Consider the following 27901-nt stretch of genomic DNA (forward strand, 5'->3'; position numbering starts at 1 on the left):
AAATTTAGCAATCAAGGATTGCTAAATTTCAAAGAATCAAGGATTCTTTATGAACAAAGGTTCAAATTCCTTCTACACTGTATAAATATCACCTTTGTGCTAAAAAGGGAAAAATTTCAAAGGTGAGATTACAGATAGTTTATTCAAAACAAGAAGCCTGTCAGAACCTTTCCTCCTGGTCCTGCTGTAAAGATGTGGCTCAAGGTCTCTAAATTACAGATGGTGCTGCTTCAGCCTCAATTCAATAAAGCACTTGTGTGGTGTAGAGGATAGGGACATTAAGCTGATAACTAAAAGTTTGTGGGTTCAAATCTTGGTTAGAATACAGCTGTTGTGCCCTTGAGCAAGATACACTGTTCTAGTAAAATGCCCAGAATTATAAATGAGTAGGAATATAAGTTACTTTGGATAAAGGCATCAACTAAATAGTTTTTTTTTTCTGTGGAGAGCATTGAAATTCTGCTGCAGTATTTTTATGATACAGTTTTACAACCTCTGCATAACACAGGATGAAGTAATTAAATATTTAACAGTCATCTTTCATCACAAAGCCATTAATTCCGGGTAAAGGTCACAGGGACATAGAATATAACCCGTTAGCATAGAGCTCAAGGCAGGACAACATATTAAATATTAAAAATAAATGTAAGAATACTCTAGCAAAATAAAATCCAAATGCTTCATTACTGAGATCTCTAAGAATAACGGTTATGGTGATGTGTGTTTTTTTTATCTTCAAAACGAAAACAACCGGTTAGTTGTAAATTGAAGTGCTCCAGCAATTCATTAAACAAGATGATAGAGCAATTAACCCAAAATATTAATGAATCCATTATTTTCTTTAAAATAATTTGTATATTCGGCTTTCTGGGTTCTGCTTGATGGACTAAATCGTTTTCTTTTAAGGCATGGCAATTCAACAACAACATTCAACGCTAATGACCACCGTGGGATGTGAAATGATAAATGAAGTGAAGAGATATTTTAGACTGAAAATATGGAAATAACTGTCGAATACAGAACCTCGGTGCTCTGAGTATACTTTGTTTCATCACAGCCAATTTGAAATTGGAGCATATTAGCATCTCTGTGTATCCATAACTGTAATGAGTGGACAAAGTATTAAGCAAAGAGGAAGAATGCTCAGGCCTTCCATGCTGAGAATGAGACATTCTCCTTAGAAACATGGGGGTATTAGAATGATTTTAAAAAGTGAAAACAAAAAACAGAATGTGTGATTTCTTATGTGCAAGAAGCAAACCTGGATAATAAGATTTGTGGTCAATCTCAAGAATGGAATAGTATGAAGGCACTTTAATATGGTCTTTGAAGTGCAGACTGCAAGCAGTACAAAAGCTTTTATTCTTTTATAGTTAGAAATAATGGAAAGACAGGCATTTTTTCATCAATACATCACACTTGTTAAAGTTTCTAGTAAACGTAATGCAACCACTACCTTGCTTTTAAACTGCTGTAGACCAAACATGACTTTTGACTACTGCCAAATTTTAAGTATTTAAGTGTTTGGCCCTGAAAAGTCAGATCATTTTATTCTGATATTGTCACATTCTGCATTCTCAGCCTTATCATTAATGTCATGTGACCCATCCTGTCTTGGAGTTTTTAAGAAAATACTGTCTCAGAAGATGACTGTAAACCAAAATCACAGTACAAAAAACTACAAATTTGAGTACGCAATACTATCCACAGTATTTGTAGTCACCTGGTGTGAAAGAGCCCTGCACCGTCCAGATCGGGGGGGGTGCTGGGCACACATAACACTGTTCCTATAGCAGCACCCTTATCCCTGTTACTCAAGGAATACCAGCATTTGAGATTCACTTCATAATATGGGCATGGGCGATATGTAGCACAGCACATCCCTTTTAGATAACTGTTGGAAATAAGTTTAAAGCCCCCAAAAAAATTTGCTCCAAATGTTTTAATTCAAAATATTTTGCTGTTAATTTTAGCAAACTATATTAAAATAGGGAAACATTTACCCCTCCAATCCCACTGTCTCTTGCTAGCTGACATTGCTACAGAGCAAAACAAATTTGACTGGTAACACAAAAGAAATGTGCAGAGCAATAAAAAGTGGACATTATCCCATCCACATGATGTTGTCGTCACATGAACCACAACTCGCAGTCTTATTTGGTGTGTCAAAACATTTTTTGCCTTTTAGTGGCCAGTCGCTCCTCTCTCTACTGAGTTATCTCACTCCCTCAGGGTGCCAATTGTCCATTTAAGCCCAATGCTCCATTTTTATTTTGGTTATTCTTTTTAATAGGTGTTTGTAAACAAAGGCACCAGTCACTGCCTCAAATATGGTGGCTATAGTGGGATTTGAGCCCACAACTGTAGCTCAGACATCTAAAGATTGCAAAGGCATTTTGACTTTTTGGAGCAGACCTCCCTGGTATATTAGGAAAGCAGGGTCCTACCTGGCAAAGAAGGATGCAGCGGCGGACGTTCCGCTGGATGGAACGCTGGAAACAAAGGTGTTCTGGGAGCCTGAAAAACTGTAGAGTGAAGGCCTGTCTGCATTATAGCGGTTCAGGGCAGCTTCTGTTAGGCCTTCCCGGCAGGTCTCAGTCATCAGCTGAGAAATCTGCAAACAACAGCAACGCAAATCTGTGAGGCAGTCATTGTGTTGATGCTGAATCTTTACATACCAGAACACTGGAAAGAAACAATGAGCATCCCCTACTTTTATAAAACAGCCCCCTTAAAAATGGCAGGTCAGACCAAAATAGATCATTCTCAATAAGCTACCCTTTAAATTATTATTATGTTTTCACATAATATTCTTAATATGTTTAATATAAATAATAATATAATAAATAATATGTTTTATTCTTCATTCTTTTGATTATTTGACTTTACTAGTTCATATGACAGAACGGGGCGGCCCCAGACTTTTTACATGTTTATAAATCAATTAATAACAATCAATAAATCAAGACACCATTTCAGAATGATTCATTCTACCAGAGCGTATGTTGTGACTTTGTACAGCAGAGTAATATCTGTCGGGCGCCACTAGTTAGGAACACTAAACATTTCTTTTCTGACCTTAAATGGCATTAATCCCAGAACACCTATTGTGAAAGGCTCTAAATCCCAGGGCATTAATCTCTGGCACAGCCTATTCTATGAAGGCTGCTTTACCTCCTTCTCCTAAAACCAAATAAAGACAAAGAAATGAGAAAGACTAAACAGGGGGTAATCTTCTTTCACAAGCTCCCGAACATTTTTAATGGAAAGCAGGTTTAAGGCAAAATGTAGAAAAGATAGAGAGCTAAAACTGAGCCATACGAGTTGGCCTGCGGCCTGAACTCATACCCCTTTGTGAGACAAGCTGCATCACTCTCCTCTGAGCCGATTTCAATTTCATGCCCCTTGTGCCACTGTGAGCTCCAGTGAATCTGTGTCTTGCATTTCTGTGTATGTGTGTATGGAAAAGAAAGTTCCAGTGTCCTTCTGGTATTTATCAATCAGCAGACATCCTACACAGGAAAGAATGCTGTCCTCTTCCTAGAGACAATATCTAGGACTTGAAACAAGAAGTTTTGTAAAAGAGATGAAGTACAGCATAAAGATAGTTTTTCTCTAGCATTTTTCTTTAAAAAGTTAGGATTCTTCCAGTTTCCATCTAAAGTTTTAATCCAATATAGTCCTGTTTCTAAAACTCAAACTTCAACTTATCAAGAGAACTAGTTGTGGCATGTGTGCCCCTAAAAGTATCTGCTTATCAACAGGGAAGACATCACATAACCATAACACACAGAATTTACCATAAGCAGTCATCAGATGACATAAGCTGAAAGAAAACAAACACCGAATATCAGGGAGAAATATTTTTCAGCAGTACCACACGCTCCCAAATGGAGCTCCCAGAGGATACACAACTGACGTCTAGCACAGAAATTGCTTCCCAGCATGACTAAACCTGCGACACCTGGCTATGTTTGAACAAAATAAGCTCTTGGGAAAGACAAAAAAAAATCCACTAAAGAGAAAACAAATAACTGGGTGGAAGTGTCTAAGGGATTTTGACATTTTCAGCTGCAACCACTCTCTGGCATATTTTATCTCTCAAGAGAAGCCCAGGGTCAGGGATGCACTGCTTTAATGGCTGCCAGTTCTGGTCCACAAGACTAGAATGCTAATAGTTGACAAATATCACATCCACCAATTCCATTACCTCTTCCTTTTAATCTGGGGTTTCATCACTGCCCCAATAATAGCCATCTTTTCTGAGCAGCAGTATACTGTAGGTTGCAAAGAAATACAGGCATGGCAAAGAATGGGGGAGTGTTTATGAGCACACTAAGGGAGGAAAGTAACTAAGGCCTGCTCGAGCACTCTTTGCTGCTATGGTAGGCCACAACTGTAGGTGTGCCAAAATCTACGCGTTGCTTTCTCATTTCTCATTCTCATTCTCATTCTCATTCTCAAGCTCATTTAAAATTCATATCGCAGGAAGGCCTGTTGAGATTTCGAGGCTCGTTTTCAGTGCTGTCCCCAGGGGCACACAGCTGCAGTGAGCAGAAAAAGGAAGTGTCTTTAGGACCACTTGCCTCATTTGAGGCAGTGTAGGGGTGTGCCCCTGTTTCCCCTCAAGCAGTCAATGACAGGAGAAAACTACCACTTGGAACTCCAATGGATTCCTGTCATTTCCATTTCAACTTCTCAAAGACTTTGATTTATACGACCATGCTATCTTCTGCTTCCCAACAGGTAAAACCTACTGTGCCAAAGCACCAACACAAATGGAAGCCATAGTGAAATTAAATGTTATATTGCATTGATATTTTCTTAGGAACAAGTAATAGGTTTATTCCATGCTGAAAAAAAGAAGAAAGAGAACACAACGTTTCGGCCGTGGAGCCTTCTTCAGGTGTGAGAGAGACAGGGCAGTAGGCAAAGGTAAAGTAGCGGGAGAACAAAGGTTGGGAGGGAGGAGGAGTGAGAGGCGGGAGCAGGGGACAGAAAGAGAGGCCAATCAAGAGGTGTGAAGTCAGAATGGGTGCAGAGAGGTGTGAAATGAAACTTCCAATGAATGGAGAAAATTTAAAGTTTCATTTCACACCTCTCTGCACCCATTCTGACTTCACACCTCTTGATTGGCCTCTCTTTCTGTCCCCTGCTCCCGCCTCTCACTCCTCCTCCCTCCCAACCTTTGTTCTCCCGCTACTTTACCTTTGCCTACTGCCCTGTCTCTCTCACACCTGAAGAAGGCTCCACGGCCGAAACGTTGTGTTCTCTTTCTTCTTTTTTTCAGCATGGAATAAACCTATTACTTGTTCCTTTGCAGCCTACGCATGCTGACGCAGCTACCCACCTGAACTTGATATTTTCTTATTCCACGAAGGAGTGGAATAGTTCCAGCCCATAATGGATAACACAAATGTCTAAGATCACAATAAAATTTACAAAAGAGAGAATAAAACTATAATTTTGAATTGGTAGCTATCTGCTCCAGTCATTTCTTGAAAGACATTAGGGTATAAATCTCAATAACATCACTTGGTATCTTATTCCATACACCCAAAAACCTCTGTGTAAATACCAAGTGCCTCATGTTTGCAGATTTAAATGCCGTTCTACCAATAGGTAGATTCTCTTAATGTGGAAGGCTCACAATGAAACACATATTATAGAAGGCTGTAACAGGTTGTCTGTCTCCCACCCAAGGAAGTGTTTAGATAACTGTTAATTTAATGGAACCCATAGGAGAATAAACTGTTTACTCTGCATTTCCTGTGCATTCTCTCTGTCCGATAAGAACTACCGTATCTGCGTATCATTTTATCAGATTTTACAAACACGCAATGGTATTTCAACTCAAAGCTACCTACTATATTGAAGACAGACCTACAGTCATACGGTTTGCTCCTAGAGCAAACCGAACGTGGCAAAGTGCACACAAGCCTTTTTGAAGGAGCAGCTGATATAACTGATGATATCCAGTCTCATGCTGTGGCTAATGAATGTGGCTGTTAGCGGATCTTTACAATAATAAAAAAGGTGTGCTAAGCCCAGCTGTCAGCCTCAGGTGGAGGTAATGAGCACTGAAAAATGTAATGTGCATAAAGACACAAAGAACGGGCTTCCCTCCCACTGAGGGGACACCCATTTTCTTGCAAATGAGGGAAATGACCTTTTAAAAGCACAAAAAGAATGGGCGTCCTAGCACACCTACTGTACTCATTGAGGTATATAGATTAGAAGATATGTAGGGTGACACCATTTCTTTGTGCCAAAAAGGGTTTCGGTGTCTATAGATGTCTGCTGCAAGCAAAAAGTTCAGGAAATCAGGCAATTTTGTATTACATTAACCTGTAGGATAAAAGACTTTGAGTCAGTAATTACAGTCTTTCAGTCTACAGTTCCAACTACAGTAGTTGCATAGAGGTTATTTTAATTATACAGCTTTATTTAATAATGGCAAGACATGGAACAGGGAAGGTATATGCTGTAAATAAACCTTGAAAATAATTTGTGCATTGCATAAATTATGTCTTTTAAAAAAATCACTAACATAATTAAAGTAGAAAATACATCTCTTCCAGAGAGAACCTGCTTAGAACACGTAAATTATACAACATGTTTTCCTGTATTCTAAATGGATCAGTGAAAAAAAACAACAGACTACAATAAAACAAAGCAACTAATGTTATTCAGAGTTATATCTAACTTCAGGTCATTTTATCTTTTAACATCATAGTTTCACATACAGTACAACATTTTTAAATGTTCCCAAATACAACCAGGATTCAGTACCTTCAGGGATTCACGTACACATTCTGGCACATAAAACTGTTAGAGTTGATTTTTTGCCTTAAACAATAAAGGACTTGGAAAAAAATCCTCGGCACTTGAGAAGAATTCTATAAGGCTAGAAAACACATAAATACAACTCAAATGGGGCTGAAGGGTTTAGGGGGGAATGTGTCCTAGGAGCATAGCACCCCATTTTCAGCATTCAGAGACCCCAGCCTGGGCCCTACATGCCGGGGGGGCACTCATCAATGCAACAGTGCCAAATTAGAAGAGCACAGCACCTAGAAAGGCATCTGCCATCTGAATGAAATGTACAGAATGAAAGGGAGACATAGAATTTTAATTGAATCACTTGCGCAGCCTCTTAAAGACAGGTGAGGCAGGAAGCTCCTTCTCGAACCATCTCTGTCACACAGCCCTCCATTTTTTAAGGCTCCCCTGACATCCACTTTTAGCTAGCCATTTCAGCGTCAGTTCAAGTAACGAGCAATGGGCTTTTTCACAGCCGCACTGCAACTCCTCAAATTGTATTGCACGTCCCCTACACAGCCTGTACTGTTTCCTGGTCTACACACATCAGTTGATCAGGTAGGTGTCCTGGCTAGAGTGAGGCATCTTATAAGTTGTTAATGACAGCAAAACATGACAGAAAATAGTGGTTAAGTCTGAGCTAAAATAACACCTCTTTTGCAATCTGTGTCAGTTACCAGTTTCCTTGGCACTGGGTCTCTTGGCAGTGAACTCTAAGGGAGAGATTTGTCAGGGACAGTAAATCAGCCGGGCAGGAAATGAAAACATGTTAATTGCTTGCATTAGGCAATGAATATGTATGTTTACTGAATATCAAAAGAAACATATCACTCAATTTATGAGTGTGTTTTTTCCAGAATAATAGAGAATGTGTATTTTGGATGTTGATTAAATGTTTTTTATTGGTTCTGTTCATAACTGCCAGAGAGACAACCAAATGCATAAGCCATACAGTATGTCACTTCATTAATGAGAGAGATTGGGAACTGGTGCTGAGGTGATTTATCCTGCTGGATGTCAAGTCCAGTGAAAATCAAGAAAAAGAAGAGACCCCCAGCGGTGCTGCCCACCCTGACGGACGTAAGCGACTGTGGTGCAGATGCACAACAGCCCAATCAATGGGGAGTTCCAGATGTGACAGTTTAGGCAGGAGTGCCACATGAAGTGATTGATGGCAACCAGACTGCATGGAGCTCCAGGAATGAAGTCCTGGGACCTGAGCTGCTGCCCTCCCTGAAGGCTCACCCAGACATGACAACATCCCAGCAGGACAACACACACCCACATGCTGCTTGCTTCTGTAATTGTGCTTTCCCATGAGATGAGAATGCAACAGTTATGCTTTGTACTACAGTACCTCCCATGGTGCTCACATGCAATTAATGTGATACTTTCACATCAGACTCACTGCTAATCGAACCTGTTGATTACAAATGTTTATTAGTATAATGAATTCACTTGTTATGTCTGTCCAATACAATGTAAATGGAAAACGGATTGTCATTTTATGATAACTTGATACAGTTATGAACTCAATATACAATCAATATATACTGTAAACACGCAAACCATGGAATGTTCCAATAAAACCAAACAGGGCATTATAATACAGTATATACCTTTATACATGCCCTATTTGCCAGACTCCTACTCCTTTGATGTTTTGTGGGATGATCTGGGATGATCCAGTGGACAAGCACATGCATACCCAGGGTCTAGGAAAGGAATGGGACAAAATCCCACATGACAGCATCTGCAACCTGGTGCAAAGTATGTGTTACAGATGTACAGCTTATATTTGTTCCAGCAGTGGCCACCACTTGTGACCTGTGACTTTCACAACGGGGCCCTGTTGTTCCACCTTTAGATGTCAAATGTCAGCAGAATGAGTAGAGCTACATTACTGCTGTTCAATAAAATGTCAGTGTGTTTGCAACAAAAAAGATTTTCCTGGTATCGTTTGTGAATTTGTTTGAAACATAAGCTCCTTTTGAAGCTCGGCATACTGTATATTAATGGCAATGTCCAAAAAAATAGATTTAGATGAACATTAACTGCTATTCCTAGATAACTCAGCGGTATTCTGGGTTCAGTGCAATACCCCTGTGTTTCCAAACAGCATTCTGACAGGTCCAGCTGTGCTGGGTGGTTGATTTGCTACGCCAAGGCCTGGAACTTCAGTGACACAAGTGCTAAATCATCTAGGAGAGCTCCACTGCATTAAAATTAACCATCTAGTAAATATCTTCACAAGCCAAACGAATCTCCTTTGTTTTGAATTAACAGGGCATTCATCCATCTTAATTAAGTCAGGAGCACCCTAATGATGACAGCCTTTACATGTGTCTCCCTGTAGCCCCCGATTCCTTCCAAGGAAGCACTGTCCTCTCCCATGACTATTCTCTCCAACCAAGTTCTGAAGTCAAGGAACACAGAAAAGAAATCACTGCACCTAAAAAAGCCAAATTGTGACTTTTCAACAATATTGGAGAAATAAATTCTGCAGAAACACATTCTCCAGTGATGGTTCCCCTTTTATTTAAACTCATGTAAACTGAGCTTCAATCAAACTAATTCTCCATCCATTATTAGAAAGCTAATTACCCTGGTGAGGGATGGCAATAGGCTGCAATAGCCTATCCTACAAGCACAGTGCTCAAGGGGGGACTGAATGTGTATAATTACTCTCTGTCTAGATGAGACCCCAGTCTATCACAACCAAGGTCATTCTCAAAACACAACAAATACAACTTTCTTTATCCTACTTAGAAAGGAACAGTTCATATGCTGACAAACTGAAGACTGGAGAGAAAAAATGTTTGGACTGTATTTTACATAATGCTTTGGATCAGATGCTGTGGTGTAAAGAAAGTACCAGCTATTATTTCTGCATGGAAATTTAATTCTTGTTGAATATGTTATATAATTTTCTTATTCTGAAATTCTATATGCTGTTATTGTAAGAACATCTAGCACATGCATAACTTTTTGGTTAAACCAACTTTACCATTTGTAACTAAACAATGGTGTAGGTTATGTTTAGGCTTGTGCTATGTTAAGAGATGAGACTTGATACCTCACTGCAGGTTTCAAGGTGGCAAATTCTTTAGCCTGGACTGTAAGTGATTTCATAGGAAAACACTCTGTGCACAATCTAAAGGGTACTAGGGGGGTCTATAAAGAAGAGAAACTCTCCGTGTGTGGCTTCCAAATTGTTTTCATAACAAAGTCCTCCACCAGAGATAATTGTCACTCTATTTGAAGACTTTCCAACCCAATGTTTAACAGCTTCCTGGCCCTTAAAGTACCCCCCTTAGCAAAAACACTGCCTGTCCAAAGTAAACAGCAATGAAAACCAGAAAAGGCACAGAGGACCTGTTTAGATGTAAGGGTGATAGAGACTTACTTGAAAACTACCATTTACAAACAGGCAGGATGAGACTTTGTGCATCAATGGAATAATCAGGGGAGATTCTTTCTAATTGTTCTGTGGGTGTGTCCCCTTTAACAAGCAAACATCCTGCAGACACCCACAACTGCCAATCAGTGGAACCAGGGTTCGTGCAAAAATGCCTTTTATAAAGTCAACAAAGCCTAAGCATAATCTGTTTAACTATAAACCACACTGAAAAACTGACATCTTTAAATTAACATACAGTACATTAATAATTTTAGACCTTTTTTAAGAACAGGGCATTTGGAACTTTGGGTAACCACATCCTCATAAAACCATTTGTTAGTGATCCCGGAATTAATGTAAACCTTTCACAGGCATTTTAACCTCTAACCAAAGAACTGAATATGATTAATTTGTGTTTCAAAAAGAAATGTGCCTATTTGTTGAGAATAATAACTGATATGATTTCCAAAACACCACATAAGGTTACGTTCTTCAAAATTCGCAATCTGAAAACTATAAGTTCACATTCAAATTCAAGTTAAAATTCAGTTAATGAAACAGCATATTTTAGAAGTAAAATATTTAAATAAAATGTACAGTACCTTCTTTACAGACTTCTAATATCTTAAAAACAAACAAATCATATAAAAGACAGAGTAGTGCTTTAAATAAATTAAAATTGTTTGGCTTGTTTTGTTCTTCAAATTTCCAAATAAAGAGTACCACTATAGACTAGAAATCAAATATTAATTTTTATAATCAGCACAATCGAATTTTTGTTTGGGATATGATTATATCTCTTCAGAACAAAAAAGGAGACCTCTTGTAAACACAAAAGTCCTGGATTGAACTCAGATCACACAGCAGCTAAACTTTACTGCCTTTCATTCTGTCATTTTCAGCAGCCATTGAAACTGAAGTAAAGATAAGTTCAGTTTAGTTTATTTTTCTAATACTAAAACAGACAAAAAAAAAGATAGGGAAAAAGGCCATTGTTGTAGAAAACTACAATCCAACTACTTTCCAAATTCTTCGATATTCAGTGTTTGTAGTAGTCAAACTGTAAAAGCTTCAGGAGCTCCTGGTCTATTTTTTCCCCTTTGGTAAAATTAAAAAAATAAAAACTTACATAATTGCAAATGGCATAGCTTGAATGGTTAGCTAATGTCATCTAAACATCTTAATTTATATTCAGGTCAGGAAAACAATCATGCTCGGACAAAACCACAGATTATGGTTCTGCTTCCTAAAGTCAGGGCAGACTGAAACAGCTATTTTAGAAAATTATTGTCTACATTTCTGTTCAACAATTTGCAGGCTGTACTGCGAACCTCATCAATGACTTTGGCTGACATTGCTCTTGTCAATGTCGTTGTCATTGTTAATATTTTTCCTCACTTGTTCTATAAACCACAATTTCACTTTACACTTTAGACTGTATGGCTAAAGTGCTACTATTCTCAAAGCTTAGTCTCATATAAGTCATGCTCACCTCTTTTAAAGAAATGTTGTTCCTTTAAAAAGTCACACTGTGCCTGAATATTAACTCAGCGCTATTCTTGGATATCTCCTACTGTTTTTCTGATTAAAACATGCTAGTGGGCTGATCACGTCACTGGAACTCTGCCTCTTAATTTAGGCTTCCCAAACACAGAAGGTGTTACCAACCAAACAGTTTTGGAAGCAAGCAATTGGAACACAGACGTTCCCTTGGTTCACATAAAATATACCGGCGTTAGGCAAGTAATAATAGCACAAACCCTTCCAATTCCAGTCCTCCAGCCATGATTAAATCCTACCAGGTTTTATTATTTGATACCCTGAAGACAAGAGAGATTTACTAAACATGATAAATTGTTTATTAGTGTTTCCACTGGTATTATAAAAATATCCACTGTCAATATTATGGGTATTAATATTAACACATTTGGGTGAAAAAAAAACTAATAAAATGTTATTATTTTTGACCGGTATAGTTATAATTTCAGCATTTAAAATGAGACATTTAAGCTTTTAAAAGACTGCATTCCTTCTGTTTTCTCTAAATGTATTTATTAAATGGGTCCTTTGGTATTTAGTATTTACATGCTTCTCATTAGTAAAATACATTATTGATATGGTCTGAATTATTATTTCTATTCAAATGACAATCAATTCTATATCCAGATAAAACCTGACACAGAGGTAGACTGTTCTGATTATATGACATAAAATCTTGGATGGACAAAATCATCTTTTCTTTTAGTTTTTTCATGTTATGTGTGTTGAAACAGAAGTCATATTATTGGGTCCCTCCTATTGGTTACATAAAACCAATGCTGTAACCTTGTCATTTGACACCACTGTGCATGGAGTTTGATCCAAAATGAAGAAAGGAGGGGTGATCTTTGGCCCTGGATTGATTTTTGACCCATGTTGCAGTATATTGTAAATATATTATTTTAGCATATGAGAAATATGGATAGGCTGCATCCTATGCTATCGACACAGTTTGGTACCACAGGGTCTAGCCCATATATAATTTCTTTACTCTTCTTACATGATTCTTCTGATTCTGGTTTTCTTTGTGTCTAGGCTGTGATCTGCACGCTGTTGATAACAGTGCTCTGTTGCCCCAAATCTCTGGAACCTGATTTTGAAAGAAATCAAAGATCCAGCAACATTGGGAGCTTTTAATCTCATTTAAAACTTAATGTTAGGAAGATTTTTTCATTCTTATCAAAATCTTAGACATTTTTTTTCAGTCTTAATTTCTGTAAGGATTCTAAGATGTTTGTATGCAAATTACTTTGACATTGCTTTCAAAGATGCTACTGTATATAAAAACTGTAGCATTATTAAGTTCTGTGCATGTTTCATTCTTTTATTAAATTACATGACTGCTTCTGAACAGAATACACTCCGGACTCACGAGAATGAGTTTTAAAAATGAACTGTTTATGACTGTCATAATATTTCAGTTTTTCTATTATTATAATTATTAGAATATATTTTTGTTTATGAAATTAATATCAGAGCTAGCCTGATACATACCTTAAAGGTCTTCATTGAGAATCATATCCTGAACATAAGCAAGAATATAGATATAATTGTAATTCATAAAACTATTTTAGAAACTGTGAAAGGTCTACAAATTCTAAACCCAAACTATATAACCGTGCCTATGTCTGTCTATTGCATTAATACATTCCCAGCACACCGTTTCTAATCAGTCATCTAATGGCATCCCGAGGGATTACCTGTCAGAAAGACCCTCATTCTAAGATGTTTGTATCAGCTTCATTCAGGCCTCTCCCAGACCTGAGTCCTCCAACAATATGCACCAACAATGGCAAAATACTCTAAGCCACTGGACACCTGAAATACCCATTTTTCCATTTCCATTAGTACAAATTTCCATTTCATGCATTGGGTTTATTTCCAGACCATTTGTCCAGTTAGTGTCCAGTTACTCTAAGACATGGAAATATGCAGCTATTCTGCCTGATGGACCAGTCAACATCCCTTTCCTGTATGTACTAGTTGTTTCTTCATTCTATTTTTCATGTGGTATGAACGCTGCATCTAAACCACTGCATTTAAAGTGGTGCAAATGTGACTTTCACATGTAATGCATTATAAACAAAATCTGAGTTTAAACAAAAGCCATAATAAAACAAATTTGATCTTTTGCTAATATTAAACTGTAAATCCTTAGTATGTCTTGCGGAGAACAATGACAGATGTCACAGCCCAGAAATGGCACTGCTACTGTATATAGGACACTCACTTGGTGAGCAGAGATACTGAAGGGAGTTTTATTAGGCAGTTGTAGGACGGGCCTTTATTGTGGTTTTGCTTCTGTATTGAGTACCTTAGTTTATCTCTAAGTGAGGACACCTTCATGGTCAGTTCTTTACTCTAATGCATTAAACAAAGATCAGTTTCTATCACTTCGCCTTAGAGGCAAAACAGTACATGAAGGTTACTCCCATAGTAAATAAGCACACCCACTAGAGCATAATGATTTACTCTCATGCCTCACACTTGTTAAAGACATGCGTTTCCATGTACTGTACTTTAAAAAATTATATTTATTAAAAAGGCTTATTTTCTTTAAAATCCACACCATAGCAAATAAACAACATGTCACTGTCCACTTCAACAAATCTATTCTTAGATATGTCTAGCTGATCTCAGTCATGACATATTCACTGTTATTCTGAATCCCAGCTACATACTGTAGCTTCAAACTTCAAGGAGGCAAATAAATTTCCCATTCTTGGAATGAGGTTTCATTTTAGGTTGCAAAAGCTGCAGGTATTAATATTCATGGCACCAATGAAGCACTAAATGTTAATATTATTCCAACTCCACACATGCCTACTGTACACAAAGTAACTAATATGAGGTAACTAAACCTGGAAAATACAGATCCTAGTGTTTTGGGTATTTAAGAAATTGCTCTAAAAGACTGAAACTGATAAAACTGCAATGCAGTTGTCGCTCTGTTTGCTGCCCTGCCCATCATTCAAAAATCAAGAACTCAACTGCAGGAAGATGCAGATGTTAAGTGTTTAAAAAAGGAAAAAAACAATACCGTAGTACTATTGTCCAAAACCAAACTTAACTAAATAAATTAAGCTAGGTCAACTGCTTAAAAGCCCCAGTTTAAACATTAGGTGTACTGTGTCAGAGAACACTCGCAGTTTATGCTCTGTGCCGATAGAGAAAAATGTTTTCTTTGTAATATATGGAAACAGCACCTTCCCAGTGTGTATGCTGACAACACCAGAGGGCAGTGTTCTTCATCACTGAGATCTATTGCTTATGTTCAGATAACTGCAATTACACCTGGAGGTGAACCACTTTTGCTGTTAGTTCTGTTTTTGTAAAGCAATGGACAGAGTTCAAAATCAGTGAATCACATGGTTAAAAACAAAGAGGAAACTTGGACGCCATGTTCCTGACTGATCTGAAAACAAAACACAAACTGGTATGTGGTCTACAGTGCAAAAACCAACAAGATGCCTTATTGCTAGTTTCTTGCAAAAGGTGTCAAGTCCAAATATAGAACTGGTAGACAGAATTTTGAGCAGTGCTTGGAGATTTACATTTATCTTCAAAAAAAACAACACACAATAAACACATAGATAGCATCTTTCATCTTACATTCCCTAGCTGTAAAAGGAGATGTGTGCATATTTGTTTCTATGTCAAACTCTTAGCATGGCTAAAACCTTTGGCCAAACTCTTGGCTAACTCTTAGCCAACAGTCTTAACATGAAATGTTTTCAGTCATTCAGAGACTTGTAAAACAAGATAAGGGATACTGGAAAATCAGCTTGCCAAAATATCCCAGTGAATTGCTTTTCCCTGATTTTGAAGAGTGACACAGATCTTTTTCAATCATCACTTATTCTGAAGCTTTAAAGTTCTGTAACCTGCTTTCTTGTGTGGGTGGATTAAGAGCCAACAGCAAATATATGCGTTTTTTTTTTAAGTCTCTAAAGAGCTGATTGTATTCGTTATCACAAAGTAAAACTGCAGCAGCAAGATAAAAAAACCTCCAAACTTAAATGACTCTAAACTGATTTTTTTGCTCAATCAGATAAAACAATTAGACTGCTACTTGCTAATTTGTAGTGCCCAAAGGCTAAAACATCTATTGTATCAAAATTTGCTTTTACTGTTATCGACCCCAATAAGTGTATTTTCAGTAATGTAAGAGATTATTGGATATTTTCTAACTGAGTACACATTTAATCTAGACATCCCAGCTTTATTAGCTGCAGTCCTGGATGGCAGGCAAGGTAACGGCCTCTGTGAAACTGAATTGGAGATTTTTTTAGTTTTGTTCAAACTTCGTAACGGTCAGCATCTGATTTGGTTTCCTGCATACAGACATCCTGCTTCTCATTATCCAATTCTTTTATTTTTCGGGCTTTTCAAGATAAGTGGTGTCATGGGAGCCAATATTATCAAGTGCTATTAAGCCGAGGTTTAAAAAGCACTGATGATTCAAAATTAATTACATTAAAAGACTTCCTTTCCTCCTCAAAACTGGTTTCACATAAAAACACTTATTTAAAGGTAACACTTGTGCAAAGAGGGCAAGTATGGCATAGATGTTCTGACAGCTCTAGTAAACTTTTAATGTAACTTAATGTAATGTAACTTTAATGTAACTTAGCATGTAGCTTTATTTTATTTACATGAAGCTCAGGTGTGTAAGCCACATAAGAAAGGTGACAAATGAGATCAGGCTACTCAGCCCATCTAGGCTTTTTAATAATTAATAGCTTGTTGATCCAAGGATCATATCCACAGTTATTTCCTGAAGGAAGCCAGTGTATCAGCTTCAACAACATGACTGGGTGGCTTGTTCCATGCTTACATTTTGTGTCAAAAAAGGGCCTCTTGTTTTAGTTCCTAAATGTACTCCCACCTAGTTTCCAGTTAGAAAATTAGAATGAAGACAGTGAACCCTGTTGGTGCATTATTTTAACAAAGCTGCAGTCAACAACATGTCTTTGGGCGAGTGCCTCCAGCTTGGGTTGGCGCTACAGTCTTTCCATCATCCCCCGCTATCAACCTCACTCGTATGAAAAAGCTTTATACGTCTTCAGAAGGAATTCATCATTGAGGGAACTTCACAGATTGATTTTTCTCCACAGATACTGCAAGATCCTGTTATAAAAATAAATTCACCGCTCCACTCTAACTAAAATTGCTTTTAGAAGAGTTCGTTGTACCCTCACATTGCTTGAGGTAGTTTTCATTTTCACCCACCTTTTTGGTTTAATCTGAAACAGGAAAGGAACAAAATGACCTTGCTTCAAAGTACAAACATAATCACAAGTAGGAACTGCTTCTCCTCAGAGGGTTAATTAATTGTCTTAATAACCCAGTAAAACTATGCGTGCGTGTGTAAAATTAAATTGAAAAACATAGGCAGAAGACTGCCTGAAAGACATGGCAGTTTGTATGCCATACCATTGTTTATTTCTGTTGCTTTGGAAAGTGAGTGCAAGGCTCAGATTTAAACATGTTTAATTAACCAAGACTTCTCCAAGTCCAGGCAATGCAAGCTCCTGGGTGGTTAGACAAAAAGGAAGACACCTAAAGGGGCTTCTGTCAGTTATAAGAAAAAAAACTACAGTATATAGATATAAATTCATTTTTCATCTTGCAGAACAGGAAGATTCGATGAAGGGGTGCAATGCTGTGTTGAATTAATAAATTATTTTAGCTATATTTGGTAAATGATCAACATTTACACAGTTAGCTATTTAAATATGTGTTGCATACAGAATAAGAAGCAAACAATTATATATACAAAATACATTTTATTCAGGAAGACACAGTGGCTAGCATTGCTGCTTTGCACCACTGGGGCCCTGGGTTCAATTCCTGGGGTACAGAGTTTGTACATTCTCCTGTACAAACCTAGGTTTATTCTGGGTGCTCCGGTTTCCTTCCACAGTCCAAAGGCAGACTCTGGTTAATCGGATTCTGGAAATTTTGGCCCTGGCATGATGGTATGTGTTTGCATCTGTGTGTGCCCTTCGATGGACTGGCATCCCATCCAGTGATATCTGCTTTGCACCTATTGCCTGCCAGGATAGGCTCCATCTTCCCTGAAGATGGATGGATGGAATACTTTTTATTCACTTCTAAAAAGTTTTTATTCATAATTTTATAAATACCTTTAATTAAATGAACCCCTTATTTTATTTACTTGGTATCACTAGTAAAACTGTCACGTTTTACCTGTTGCAACATCCTTGCACACAAAATTCAAGGATATTAATCTTATGTGTTATCTTCCAAAATGCCGATGTCAGAAAGAAAAAAACAAACAGTGGCTTCAATTGCTTCTGGCTTTAGCAAACAGACTAGTAGAAAGTTAATGGAGCAAATCATCTCCTCCCAGTTATTGAATGGACAAAACTGGCCTTGGCCTGTTAAGAAAGTAAGGGGATTTGCACAGGCCTTCAGGAGACAGTTTTCTATCCAATTCGTCACTAATACACTCTTGGACAATGTAGAAAATTTTCATCCACGCTGCATGATGAATGCTACTGTGTCTGAAAAGACTAGGTCTATTTATTTCCAATTGACTTGAGTTATACCGTCAGTTGGCATTTTAAAGGCTCATATTTATTTCAGGTCTTGTCTTAAATGTGCTTTCCCTCAATCTCCCTCTTTAACTACGCTCATCACCAGAAGCCAAGAGCAGAGAAGCCCTTTCCTAGGTTAAACTATACAGTGCACCATTTTTAGAACTTAAAAGTGTGGGACAAGCTTAAACTGATTTAATTTTTAAAAAGCAGAAAGGCACAGGTCGATTCGACAGAAGAAAGAAGACCAGACCTCAAGTCTTAATAAAGCAGTCAACGGCAGACTCACTTGGTAGGGGTAGAGGGTTACTCCATTGGCTCTCGACAGGGACCAGGTGCCTTCCAGGTACTGGTGTGCCTGGATGGCCACGGAGCTCAGAATATTGCCATTGCTGGGGCTTGTGGGCATCTGTGCTCCAGGTTTTCCAGCGTGCCCCGGAGAGCTGTTCTTCTTCTCTAGCCCAGTGCCAATGCCCAGGCTGTTGGGCTTGCTGGAGTGCTTGCCAGGTAGGAAGCCGGTGTAGCCTGGAGTGCTGTAGGCCGCAGGGAGGTAGGACCAGTCACGGGGCCCCTGCAGGCCACTGATGTTGCGCGAGCCCACCAGAGAAGGGATGCTGGAGAGAGGAGGGGAGCCCGGGGACACGTCGCACTGCTCGAGGGAGGCCGCCTGCTCGAGAGTCAGCACCATCTGGATGGCCTCTTGCTTCAGCTGGTTCAGGTGGGTGGCGCAAATGTCGCAGCGGTTGTCCTTCTCATTCCACGCCTTCCGGGTGGTGTTGGGGACTTGGAGCTTGTCGTGGATGAGAGCCGAGAACGACGGGTCCTGCGAGGGAGAGGGAAGAATGGCAACTATTAAAGTGGTGGTTTCAGTCCGTGCACATAACTCCAGTGCTGTTTGAGGACTTCTTCCATGAAGGAAATATGAAATATTTCCACAAATGTGCATTTTGTGGTCTCGTTGTGGGACCTCCAAGCTTATTCTTTAAAGCTGATTTTTAAAATAACACCTTTTCCGAGGTTCTAGCTTTTATCTTCTTCCATATATCAATATACCATTTTCTGATTCTAACTAATAAAATCAGACATTTAACAGATAAAAATTTTCTGAACTCTTTTTTTTTAAATGATGTACACTAACAGTAAAGACAAAACCTGGAAAAGACCCGATAAAAGACCAGCACTGGTAACCTAACAAAGTACTTTCTTTTTTTAAATTATCTGAATCATCCATATAACACTCAAAATAAAAAAAACAATATATGAAAAAAGTACAAGGAAAGTGTTTTTAGTCCAGCCTTTTTTACTTTGATGCTAGCTTGAATAACTAGCACCCTGGAGGGACTTAATTTGTATAAAATGATGCAACTTAAATCATTAAATTAAAGACCTGGTACTCATCCATGATAATAAACTTCAGAAAATATTGTTCCAAGTAACAAAAATGAGCTTTTCTTTACATCATCATGTGGAGAGAGGAGTAGGGAAAAATATACAGCTGTTAATTGTAATCCATCTTGATAAAGCATTCATGCATTCAGCTTTCTCTGTTTAAAAAAACATGAAAGACGGCCTTAATTGATTTATAAATCTCTGCAGTTTTCACTCTGGCTTTGACTAACCAGCATCAGGGATTCAACTAATTTTAAAGTTTTTTGGAGAAAAATAATGAAATGTCAGTCCTTTAATTTGCCTGCCTTCTGTAGAAACAATTAGCCCCTGGTCAAGTCAGGAGAGACTCCTCTGCACGAGAAGGTCTGTTAATTTAGAGCTGCTAGTAATTGCAAAGCAATTGTCCAATCTGACCAACCTTAATGCCCACACTGTAGCTCTGTCAATATTTTGCACAGTGAAAAGCTCATAAAGAAAGAAATTAGACATATGGAATATCTAAAAACGCCAATGCATTTGACAACCCACACGCTCAACAAAGGAATCTGAATTTCTTCTGCACTCCTTGTACGCAGTATCCATAACATTTTATTCCACTTTTTTCCTTTTCAAGCATCTAATGCTGAAACAGAAGAATTATCAGGTGTCAAGTTGTATAGATAAAACTAATAAAATTAATTGAAAATAACAGTTGAGTGTCTCGGTGGTTAGCAGTTGGGCTTTTGGAATTAGAGCTTTACAGCTCTAGGATTCCCAGTTCAACTCCAGCCAGGGTCACCTCTGTTGAACCTGAATGTTGTCCGCTTGGCAGCTTGAGGAGGCACTTCTTTCCTCTAAACAGCTTATCTGTGAATGGCGGGAGTTAAATCGCCCTTTTCGTGTGTGCATGTGCCCTGTGCTTCCTACATGGACCTACATGAGTTTCAAATAATAACTATTCTGCAGAACGCCAAAGGCCAGAATCCCAGACAACCCCTCAGAAATCACAGCGCCCCTGGTTATTTGCATGAACAGCAGCCAGAAACATAGATGTACTTATATTTTTGTCATCCAAAAAGTGCGCATCAAGCAATCTGGAATTCCCGGAGCTTCCTTGGAAAAGCACTCTGGTTCTCAACAGGGCTATATTCATATGTTTTGTACAACTGTTTCAGAGAGAGAGAGAGAACACATAATTAAAAGCCAACTAGAGGATAACTATATGCTTATGCCCCCCAAAAATATTTTAGTGAAAGATGTCTAGGGAAAACAACAAAAAACATAAGAAATATAGCAGAGGGTGTTCAGCTCTCAAGGTGACCCCTGAAACAGGTAAAACAGAACTGCATGGCCAAAAATATTCCCTCATTATAAATAATCTAAAAAAGGAAAGAAAAAGATACTTAGTTTGCATAAAGATAAGATGGTTAGTGCTTTCACTTTACAAATACTTTACATTAAATTGATCTTAAGACATACTAATTAGAAAACAAGAACTAACCACACATTTGTGCTGGTAACTATTTGAGAACTTTTTTGAGCTGAAGGGCAAGACTCCTTTCAACTTATCCCTGCTAAAACAGACCAGAATAAGCCATTGAAGGAATTCAAGATTTAAAATACTCTACAACAGTTTCAACACAAATACCCCCCTCCCCCAAAGCATTCAGTATATCAAGTACCAAAGCCTACATTTAAAAGTAAACAACCTTTTCACTCCATTTCATTTAACAAAATGAGTTTATAGTGGAGTACAAACAACAGTAATAAACAGAATTAATTAGGTTACTTTCCTTGTTTGGTGTCATTTATTTTTAAAGGGCAATAAAACTATTTGGTGTGTAGTATTGCCAATCTTCCTTAAATTCTCAAATCTGCCTTATGCTTCACGAAACAGCTAACGATGACTTTTGAAAGAAAAACCTACCAAGATGGAAAACCACCAAGGGGGAAATGCAAATGGCACAAAGAAACTAATGAAAGAACAGGTTTGAAGCCTGCTTGGGTGTAAGACTTGTAACAGTGATGTCTTTCAAATACATCAAAGACTTAAGATAAAACCGTGATCTGCTCAGAACACCAGGTGAAAACAGATCCATAATGAAAGAATGACAATATGGTTTGAATGGCACTCATCTCTTGTCACTAAGACCAAAACAGATTCTGTACACCCTTGGAAAAAAAATGAAAACAGATTCTAGACTCAGAACTCTGAGAAATCCTAATTTGGGGTGAATTCTCTCTTCATAGAATTCTGTTTGATTTTACAAAAAAAGTCCAAAAGCAATTCATTTACCTTTAAGTAGTCATTGTGGTAAAAAGCAGCTAAACGTGAGTTAGGAAATTAAAAAATGTCAACAAAATTAGTTCATTGCTTTTCGAAACAGAACATAGCAAGAGAATGTAAATGTACTACAAATATTTCATTTGTGCTAATTGGACACAGGACCTCAGAGAGGCACTGCATGATACAAAATGTGGACTGCCTCAGTAGTTTTAGATTACAGCGTTGAAGGCTGTGTGGTGGGAACTTTGCATTGTGTTTCATTTATTGCTGGAGAATTAATGTTGAGTGGCACCAAAGTGCCCAGTTGGTATGTAATTAGACAAAGAGGGCCAAATGCCAGCATCCTGAGCTTTCCTTGCGTGATGAGCTCTTCCTGCAAAGGGGGTAACGGTGCAGGGCATAAATCCAGGTAATTAAGGATTTTTCCAAGGCAAAGGGGGCCTACTCTAATTAAAACCACACATTCCTGCTGTCATTGTAAATCTCAGCTTTCTTTCTAACGCAGCCATTTTCGGCTTTTCAGACTGATTGACTAACCATGAACTGTGACCTGCACAACCATTCTCTTCTTGAAATCATATTATCCTGTTACAGTACCATGCATATAAATGTGCTCTTTGATGATCGCAGGACTGGGAATTTGGGATAGAACCTGCTGTCTGAATGCATCATCAAGGCCTGTGAGGGAGGCAAATTACAAAGCACTAGAGTGTATGAACAGATATCCAGGGTATGTTTTGTAAGGTTATATTCAGAAGAGCAAGAGAGCCAAAACGAGGACAAGAGTTGGAAATACCTACCCATAGCTTGACATAAAATGTCATAACAAGTAAAACAGTGCAGGAAGGGTGGTATTATATCATGTAGTTGTGCCACATTAAAGATACTCAGATCTACAAGGTAACTGGGCAATTGCCACATTTTGTCAAATGGAGCTTAATGATGTCAAATCTTTAGAATTTTTTTTCTTATGTTTAAAGAATTTAAACCATGACATATCTGAAATCCCAAAAGAGGCAAGCAGTGTGGGGCTACTATATCCGATATCTCTGGACAAGTGATTGGGAAGAATACAAACGCAGTGCTCCTTTAACCATCTTTTAACTAGATTGCAAAAAATCAACTGATGATGTTGGTCTGGGAAAACTTTGGTTGATGATGTTCCTTTTTACTTGTCTGCTCTTGTATTCTTTTCAACTTAAAAAGATTAAAATAGATTTTTAAAAATCAGTCACAAAGTCGCACCTGTATTATATGTTTATAGAACTGTTCAAGAACAAATAGAGAAAATTGCCATGCTGTAAAAGTGTGCGTGTTTTCTTTTATGTGAATGACAGAAGTTAAAGAGAAAAAATAATAAAACGATTCCTGATCTATGAGACCTGTACACCTTCAGCTGCAGGAAATTCTTCAGTGAAGACAGGAAAAACAATTTCAATGTCATCATGCACGGCACAGATTACTGCTAGTAACCTACTCTTGTGCTGGGATAAAAGCTGGCAGTAGTTTGGAAGGATTTGTTCCTGCTTTAGCTTAAGTGCTACAAGTAGCCACTTTTGCCTGGGTCTTGCTTTCCACACATCCACTGAATGTTATACTTAGCACATCTGCTTTGAGTTTTAGCCAGTATACATGATTAACATTAGAAATTGCTGGTACAGTAATCATGATTTGCCAACCATGCAATTGCAATCCTGTTCATGCCTGCTTGCATATGTAAAATGCATCTACTGTGCTATTGATCTTGCTGTTTGAAGAACAGCACCTTTCATGTCAGTTTCTAAGAATTTAACCGGAGAGAGTAGACAGGCACTACCCCACAGGATGCCAGCCCAGTGGATAGAGAGAAGGACTGTCTTGCCAAGAGTGGGGGGCAGACCAGAAGGGGGTGGACTGTAAGAGCTCTGCGTTACTCAAATGTAGATTATTGCTGTTGTTATTGCTGCTATTATTGTATCACATGCAATAATAAAGAGGTTTCTTTTATTCCACTGTTAAATAACAGTATTTAGCTTCTGTTTAGCTATTCATTACATCATCTCTTTATCCAGGGTGATAAATGGCTAATAATACTTTCATATCATTTATATAATTATAAAGATGTATAGTACAAATAAGGTGGTCTGATGGCACAGCAATTATTCAGGTTCAGGATACCATTCTGAACCTGCATGTCGGTGTGGAGTTTGCTTGTGTTAGCTGTTCACATTGTTTTTAGCCAGAGTTTCTGGTTTCCTACCAAATACACACAGATTCAGCTGAACAGGCTATTCTATATACAGTAGGGTTCCCTGCAAGCCATGTATTTAAGACTTTAATTGTTGAATTGCTTTGAAATTTCAGACCCGATTAACTAACAGGGCAGTATGGTGGACACTTAGCATTGCTGCCTCATAGGTCTTGGGTCCTGGGCACCTTTTGTGTGGAGTCCCTATGTTCTCTCTGTCCCAAAGTCATGCTATTTGCATCTCATTTTTTTCCTGTGTGTGTGCAACACAATGAACTGGCATCCTCTCTTTTGATGCCTTGCACACTATTCTTCAGGGATAGGCTTTGAATTGCCTTGGCACTTACCAGTAGTAGGTGGCTCTATCATATTATGGATCGACATGTCAGTAATCTGTAAAAGTAACATTATGCCACAGACTGAGTGAGGCCCTTTAATTAATATATAAAAATACTGCTACAACTCCTTGAAGCCACACAGTAGGTAACAACTCAGAGAGATCAATAGAACAGACTGGGCAGGATAAGAGAAAATGACAGACTCTGAAAAAATGAGAGCAAGATATTTTTGGAATTTTACCCACAAGCAAGTACATTTCATCCTAGCACAAGTAGCCTGAATTGAGGAAATAATATTTCTGATAGTGAACCAGATTCCAGGATGAACAAGAACAAGTAGGTAGCTGTGTCAGCATGCGTAGGCTGCAAACGAGCAAGTAAAGGTTTATTCCATACTGAAAAAAAAGAAAAGAACGTTTCGGCTGTGGAACATTCTTCGATGCGTCTCTTTTCAGCATGGAATAAACCTTTACTTGCTCCTGAACAAGAACAAGACAGCCAAACAACTACAACAAGCACCAAATTAAAAATCAACAGGCACATTGGTTAGTCACTTCCAAAACTGTAAAAGTGTAAATTCTTTATACTAAGGAACCATTTAACATGCAAATCAACAAGGTTACAACCCACAGTGCCAAAGTCAAATCTGTGCATCTTGTGCATGTCCTGAAGAGAGACAAAGAATCAAATGATGGATTACAGATGGCACCCAGAGAACATAACCAAAATAAAAAAACAAAGACCTTCTGGACAGTAGAAAAACTCAGCTAATTGCCCTTGACTAAACCAACATATTAGTATGCAGCACATTCCCGAAGAGAAGCTTTTGTAATCACCACAGCAATCAACCCATCATTCTTCATTTAAAATGAATTTGTTGCTGAAAAATATAGAAAAGAAAACAGATTTGCTTCTCTTACATTCAGCTGCCTCTGCTGAGATGCTGGAAAGTATCAATTTCAGTGTCACTGTGGTCAAACTAACAGTGCCATGGAATCACACTGGAACCTGATTTAGTTCAACCAAAGCCTTCTGTGAAACAAATATTTATATTTACAAAGGCGGGAAAACCTGTCAAACTTCTTCAGGAACTAGACATAAAAGAGTCATTAGGTGGTCTGGCATATGCTGCAGGCTTTTGGAATTTTTGACAAATACCGTGAAATTTAGCTGCAGCATCTCTTAATGGCAGAAACAAGCCATAACCCATGAGAAATCGTTGCTATGGACCTAGCAATACTTGAATTACTGTTACTGTTTATTTTGTTTGAATTTATTTTCTAGCAGCTTACTGAACAGTCTAGATCACTGAAAACAGCAGCTATTAACAGTTGGTTACCAAGTAAGCTGGATGTGTCACAGAAAAATAAATAAATAAATAAATAAATAAATAAAGGTGTTAGGTTACAGTTTTTAACATTTAATATTTTCAGTCTTTAAAAATACTTTTCCTGTGTTGAAAAGACAGTTGCCCATTTTGTTAAACTGATGACAATCAATGGATTTTACTATGCTGAAATCATACCACAACTAGAAATGAAGGTGTTTAACATTTTATGTAATTTTATTGGTGATCCTTACTAAGTACGTATAATGAGGTAATTCCAAAAGAGAAAAATCCAAATTAAAAATAATACTCATACCAAACAAATCCATCGATGTTTAAGTAAACAATGAATGCACCAATGTTTCCTGCCATGTCTTCGTTTCAGACAACAAAATATATCTGTGAGGCAAAAAAGCTTAGAGCAAACTCTTGCAGAAACCCTTCTAGATATGCACAAAGTTAAACCATGGAAAAGGAAAGTGTGGGGTATCAAAGCAAAAGCAAGGGAGAAGCATGGTGAAACATACAGAGCTAAGATAAAATTACAGGAAGCCATACCAAATCAAATAAAAACTGGACCGTAAGTAAATGGAAGGACTAGAATTGTATGGTACCACAACGTGAAAATAGAGAATTCTTAACTTAGATCTATCACCTAACAGCAGGCATGAATGCAGAGTGAGGCCACCCCTTAATACAAAACCCAGGGCATAAGTAAAAAAGCCTTTTTGTTCAGGCACTGTGCAGTCTGCCATTACAGCAAAACCACACAGGCCATAAACTTGCGAGAATGCTCAGCCTTTGATTTAGAACCATAATCAAAAGTGTGCTTTTAATTAAGTACTGCGTGATGTCATGATGTCTGCTGCTAACCATTTCAAGACATTACTAGGCACTAGGCACTGTTGAGAATCTCATTAATCGTTGTTCTTGGGCATTAGAACCTCTCAGTGGTTTGCTATAAAGCAGAGAGCTTGCAGTGATTTAATAAGATAGTGTGAGAGGTTTGAGGTCAGGTGGTAGCAGGTTAGCAGAGACAAGGTCGATCTCTGTTGCACACTTACTGTAGTACCTTTCATTAGAGAAAAGCAGGACAAAACAGCAGGGGACAGCTGAGTTATAAAGAAACACAACCCACCGTTCACTCCAGCATTGTCGCTGTCAATCTCTTTACGCACAAAATGTACAAGTGTTTGTATATGGAGATGGGATCAGTTGTGAGTGGTAAGTGGACTGTTTTCTTTGGTCTTTCTGCTGTACTTTGGGAGACCAAAGAAAACAGCCCAGTATTGCAATTCAGCACATACCATTGAAGAGTGAAATAAATCCTTCTATTCTAAATAAATTCTATTTTTGTTTCATGATTTTTGTCATGTTTTGAATGAAGCTTCGTTAATGGTTTTTACATGTTCTTAAGATTACAAGTTAAAAGTTTTTAACCAGTTTTACACACTTGCTACTTGCCTCACTTGGTAAACAAAAGTTGCCACACAGTTACATGGATTTAAAGGCTATTCGATTAAAAAAGTCTTAAATTTAACAGAAAGAGGAGTAAGCTTAATTTCCTTAATATTCCAAAGACTAAAAAATAATTAAATAAAAACCTTGATACATTTTATTTCTAGACAACTACACTAAATTAAAAGTGCAAACTTAAATGCAACTATATCTGATATATATTTAAGTCAACTGGACTAAGACTATGACTGAATCAGAAACTGCTGACTGAATTAACACTGGTCCCAGGATAGGCCGTCTGACTGACACAGGAACCTGTATGCTTTCTCATTTCGGTCCAGAAACCGATCACTGCTGATGGGAGCCTGACACATCAGCCCAGCTGCATGGCAGCCATAACTCATCCATGTTACGCAAAATGCAAATAGCAATAAAGCAATAAATGGGCCCATGTTATTCTCCCAATATCATCCATCTTCTTTTTAGGCAGAGAATTGTTTTCAGGCCTGATAGAGCACAAAGTATTTTATGCAAAGAGGCTAGATCCCATACATCCATCTAATGAACAATCA

The 27901-nt window shown here is 38.0% G+C and overlaps 1 protein-coding gene across 1 annotated transcript in view; it reads right to left on the minus strand.

The window, feature by feature from the left end:
- kif26ba (kinesin family member 26Ba) overlaps positions 1 to 27901 on the minus strand; it is a 188764-nt gene that overhangs the window by 92150 nt on the left and 68713 nt on the right. The window contains exons 3-4 of the mRNA XM_088935367.1: positions 18614 to 19147; positions 2448 to 2614 (exon numbers count right to left, since the gene is read on the minus strand). Of these exons, the coding sequence (XP_088791493.1) occupies positions 2448 to 2614; positions 18614 to 19147 (701 nt within the window). The remainder of the gene's footprint in view (positions 1 to 2447; positions 2615 to 18613; positions 19148 to 27901) is intronic.

This window comes from Atractosteus spatula, chromosome 2, assembly GCF_055471065.1.
Source record: "Atractosteus spatula isolate fAtrSpa1 chromosome 2, fAtrSpa1.hap1, whole genome shotgun sequence".
NCBI lineage: Eukaryota > Metazoa > Chordata > Actinopteri > Semionotiformes > Lepisosteidae > Atractosteus > Atractosteus spatula.